This window comes from Microtus ochrogaster, unplaced genomic scaffold (genome assembly GCF_000317375.1).
Source record: "Microtus ochrogaster isolate Prairie Vole_2 unplaced genomic scaffold, MicOch1.0 UNK6, whole genome shotgun sequence".
NCBI classification, from domain to species: domain Eukaryota; kingdom Metazoa; phylum Chordata; class Mammalia; order Rodentia; family Cricetidae; genus Microtus; species Microtus ochrogaster.
In genome coordinates this window covers 12,231,372-12,236,265 of record NW_004949104.1, presented here as the reverse complement: position 1 = coordinate 12,236,265, position 4,894 = coordinate 12,231,372, and the positions used below count along the sequence as shown (strand labels likewise).

Below are 4,894 nucleotides of genomic sequence, written 5' to 3'. Positions count from 1 at the left end.
CCCCCCCCCCCGCACCCCCATACCTGAGCAAGTTGCAGGTCCCTGGGACTCTTAAGGAAGTTGCCTGAGCAAAAAATCCCATGTGCACACAGCAGAGCCAGGCAGCCTCCCTGCTGGGGGCTGGCCAGAGAGACCCGTCTGGTTTGGATTGCCGGCGCCTCTCATTCCCTGCCTCAACCCACAGCCCATGTCCAAACAGCCAGGCTGGTGCCTTATTTGGGTCTTGTCTCCCCCCACAGGATGACACTTCATGGCCTTAAAAGGCAGGCACAGGGGGCTGAGGAGGGCAGTTAGCGCTGTCGGCTGGAGAGCCCTCCAGCTGCGCCTTCCGCCTTGGCTTGGCCAGTCTGTCCCTCCAGCTGTGTGGAAACCCAGGCCCAAGAAACCAGACCAGCCAGGCTGAATAATCCTCCAGGGTGTGGAGTGGGTAGACTCCTGGAATGGGCAGCCGGCCTCTCCCTGGCTTTCATTTAAAACATACCACTTCGGTCTTGTCTTACTAAGTGGGGTATGGAGATGGAGAACAAGCATAGCAACCGTGCAATCATTTATTGAACATCTACTGCTGAGCCCTGTATATGAACGGTAGACCCTTTGCACACGTCACTCTCTCCTGGCCTTGCCGAATAAGAGGAGAGGCCTCGCTGCTGAGTTTTACAGATGGGAGCAAAGAGCAGGTCAGAGACGGCAGATCACTCAGGAACTGGGAGCTGGGCTTGTCTGTTAGCTCTACCCTCTCGGCTCTGTCATATACTGGGTCCCTGGGGAAACCTTCAGCTTATGTGTGGCCCTCACAGAGGGCCAGCCCCTCTCACCAACCATCCACCTTCTTCGGTCCTGCCTCCTTATTGCCGTGTGACCCAAGGAAGTTACCCAGCTCCCTGTGCTTCTCTATGTGTGAAGGGGAGCAGAGATCGTTGCTGGAGCAACAACAGCATGATGTGCCTTCTAATGAAGCAAGGCTAGCTCAGGTCAGCAAACTCTTAGCCCACTGTCCCTCCATTGCAGGCTCCCCTGGCTTCCTGGAGCCTATGTGGTCAGGCAGCAGCATGCGACGGATGGCAATGCGGCCCACAGCGTTCTCAGGTGGGTCTGGGGCAGCCTCGTGGGGACTTCTGGGGTGGAGGAGACCAGGGTGGACCCAGGGGAGTGTGGCGATTGTCCCTGGAAGTCTACTGGGTCCAGCAGTAGAGGATCAAGGGTAACACTACTTTACCTCATCCCCCGGACAGAGAGCCTCTAGGTGTTCCTAGAGGGAGTCTGAATTGGGCCAGCCACCCTGAGTCTCATGACCCTGGGCTTTTGTAGTTACACCCAACTCATCAGTTTCCTCTCTGTACTGGGGAGCCTGAGGCTTCAGCCAGATGCTTCCAAGCTTCATAGCTGCCCACGACGCCCAGAAGACCTTGTTCAGTCTACTCCCCTGAGCAGGACACGGAGGATCAAGTGGTACCTTGCCCTGTCCAAGGTGCCATAGCCAGGAGTGGGCAGCACCGGGCCTGGCTACTCTGAGCTGTGTGGGTTACTGTATTGGACACTTCACTGCACCTTGTCACAAACTCAGGTGCCTCCTGTTTGGCATGTGTAAAACATGGGGCCACAGTGAAAACCAGAGTAGCCAGTTTGTACAGGCTTCATTTAAAAAAACCAATGGACAGAGAAGCTGGAGTGTGGTTCTGTGACAGCCAGCCAGTGCTACCTGTGAGGCCAGTAGCATCCGACTGTGGTCTGTTGATCCCCAGAGCTGGTAGCCCAGATCCCACCCTACCCAGTAGGAAACAACAGGATTTCCTGCCTATGGCTTTTGAGTTGGACATTTGGATGCTGAGACCACCAGACTGGGCCCCAGAGCCTGTGCTGGGAGAATTGTTCCATTCTGAAGGCTTCTAGAATAGAAAGAACCCCAGGGGTGTAGTCCACCTGGGCCTACAGTGACTCTGCAGCCCAGCCCTACACTGCTTCCCTGTAGATTAGGGTTGTTAGGTACCTGTCTCCCCTAAGGGCAAGGCCCCTAAGGGGACCTAGACCTCTAGCTTTAGCCCAGCCTTCCCCTCCCCACAGGTTGTCTCAACTGCAGCAAAGTTTCTGAGCTGACCGAGAGACTGAAGGTGCTGGAGGCCAAGGTGGGTGAGCAGCCCCCCTCTTGCCCTGGGCCTTGGAGACCTTGGCCTTCCCCACTCCTTCCTGTACCCCCATTTCCATCCGCTGAGCTTCCACCCTCAGGCAGACTGCTTTCCAGAAGTCATGGCCCTGTCCTGCCTGATGTCCCTCCAGCTCTTTGCCCTCTGCTCCTCAATTGCCCTCGCCATGAAGCTACTGCCCGGTGCTATAGCCTGGCATACCATCCCTCCGGGAGGCCCAGTTCCAGGCAGATAAATCAAGGCATGTCCCCAAGCACAATGACAGCCCCTCCTGCCTCTCACCTTTGTCCTTTATCCTGCCCCTCCGCACCGTATACATAAATGAAAATGCCCATTACATATCTCAAGTTAGTTCAAGAAGGGTTTTAAGGTTACAAAATGAAGACAGTAAGCACAGGGTCAGAAAAACTCAGAAATCTAGAATACATGCCAGAAAACCGTTTGCAGAGACTGCCTGAGTCCCAGAGAGAAAACCGGCAGCTTCTGAGACAGGATCTTACCCTGTAGCCCTGGCTGGCCTGGAACTCACTGTATAGACCAGGCTGGCCTTCTATTAGAGACCCACCTATCTTTTTAAATCATGTGTTTGTTTATTGTGTATATGTGGGGTTGTCTCCATCCAACCTGTGGGTCCATCAAGTCAGTGGCAAGACTTTACTGAGTCGCTTTGCCAGGCCTTTGGGGGTCATTTTCTTTAAGCCTCCACAGGGTATTGCTGTGTGGTGCAGGCTGGTCTTGAACTATAGATCCTACTATCTCTACCTCCTTAGTAACTGGGGTTATAGCCATAAGCTGCCACCTTTTTAGAGAACTATTTTATTTATTTGTGTTTAGTGGGCATGTCAGAGTGCGTGTGTGTGGTGTGTGTGGAGGGCAAAGGACAATTTGGGGGTGCTGTTTTCTTCTACTGTGTGGGTCCTGGGAATTGAACTTAGGTTATTAGGGTTGGCTGTAGGAACTTTTCCCAGCTGAACCATCTCACTGCTCCTAAGCTACCACTTTTTTTTAATTAATTTATTTTTTTATTTCATGTATATTGATATTCTGCCTGCATGTCTATGTGAGGGCGTTGGATCTTCTGAAACAGGAGTTACAGATAGGTGTGAGCTGCCACGTGGGTGCTGGGAATTGAACCTGGGTCCTCTGGAAGAGCAGCCAGTGCTCTTAACCACTGATCCATTTCTCCAGCCCTTTCCTTGGTTTTTCAAGACAGGGTTTTTCTGTGTAACCCTGACTGACCTGGAACTCACTCTGTAGACCAGGCCGGCCTTGAACTCACAGAGATCCGCCTGCCTCTGCCTCGTGAGTGCTGGGATTAAAGGTGTGCGCCACCACTGCCCGGCAGCTACCACGTTTTAATCATCTTTTTCTTCCAGGGTTTCTGGACGTGCATGGATACACGCTGTTTTTTTTCTCTGTTATGGCCCTCCTCTGGGAACTTGTCCTGATCAGATGTGGAGAAGTTTAGTGAAGTGTTAGCTGTCATAGGGAAATCTGGAAGCCATATCACAGCAGGCAGAGCAGTTACATAACTGCAAACCACCCGCTGTGAGGACAGACCACCGCCCGTGGTCATCTCTTCTTTTCCTGACCAAGGGTCAGGAGCTTGGCATATCTGTAGAATCGTCTTTGTCCTAGGCCCTAATGTGTGTGTGTGGGAGGGTCAGACCCTCCCAGTTTCCCCTGCAAAATCTCAATGGTACAGCACTTGCTTGGCATGCGGGAGGCAGTATGCCAGTCTTCAGCATTGCACACGCGCGTGCGCACACACATGCACACAGCATACTTTTTTTAAAAAAATATTTATTTATTTATTATGTATACAATATTCTGTCTGTGTGTATGTCTGCAGGCCAGAAGAGGGCACCAGCCCTCATTCCAGATGGTTGTGAGCCACCATGTGGTTGCCGGGAATTGAACTCAGGACCTTTGGAAGAGCAGGCAGTGCTCTTAACCGCTGAGCCATCTCTCCAGCCCCCACACACAGCCTATTTTTATGGCCAGCAGATCCCATGATCAGAGAGCTCAACGTGGGTGGCAGAAGCAGGACAGAATGACTGTTCCCCGGGGCACATTATGAAGTGTGACCCTTCTGATGACATGCTGGACCCCTGTGAGCCCAAGGTCTCCACTCACAGCTGGATTCTGCTGGCTCCTTGGGCCTCCTGACCCCCACGGCCAAGGCTGGACTGTCCCTCGTGAGTTCCTGAGCCCACCCCATCTCTGTCTTCTTCCACAGGTAGCTGTTCTGAGTGTCACAGAGCGGACGGTGTCCTCAATCCCAGCCACCCCTAAGGACTCTGCCCTGATTTGGGGTTCCCCAGCTGCCCAGGGCAGCCCTGGAGATGGAGACCTGCAGGGTAAGGAGTAAAGCAGGGTATATACCCTCATGTGATAGTTTAGGTGGAGAAAATGCCCCTCTGACCCTCAGGGCACTGGTTTTCCCAGCTCTCCAGTGGCCATGACTGGAAGCCCTTGGGGATTCCTGACCGCTGGAGTCTGGGAAGAAAACATTTCCAGTTAAGGGAGGGGGACCTGGGATCTTCCCTCCCAGGCCCAGCAGGGTTGCTGACCCCTGCCTAACTGCTCAGCCCAAGGTTTACTAGGATCTGTGGGAATGGGAGGGGGTGCATATCTACCTCAAGATAGTAGGATCTGTCTGAGGGACCAGGATGGGGTCCGGTCAAATGCACCACAGAGCTGCTTCATGGTCCTTCCTCTTCAGACAGAGTTGATCCTTGGGAGCTGCCTGG

The 4,894-nt window shown here is 53.4% G+C and overlaps 1 protein-coding gene across 1 annotated transcript in view; it reads left to right on the top strand.

Annotated features, from left to right (window-relative positions):
- Emid1 (EMI domain containing 1) overlaps positions 1 to 4,894 on the top strand; it is a 48,624-nt gene that overhangs the window by 15,879 nt on the left and 27,851 nt on the right. Inside the window, exons 4-7 of the mRNA XM_026788704.1 lie at positions 1,009 to 1,086; positions 2,062 to 2,123; positions 4,381 to 4,501; positions 4,867 to 4,888. Of these exons, the coding sequence (XP_026644505.1) occupies positions 1,009 to 1,086; positions 2,062 to 2,123; positions 4,381 to 4,501; positions 4,867 to 4,888 (283 nt within the window). The remainder of the gene's footprint in view (positions 1 to 1,008; positions 1,087 to 2,061; positions 2,124 to 4,380; positions 4,502 to 4,866; positions 4,889 to 4,894) is intronic.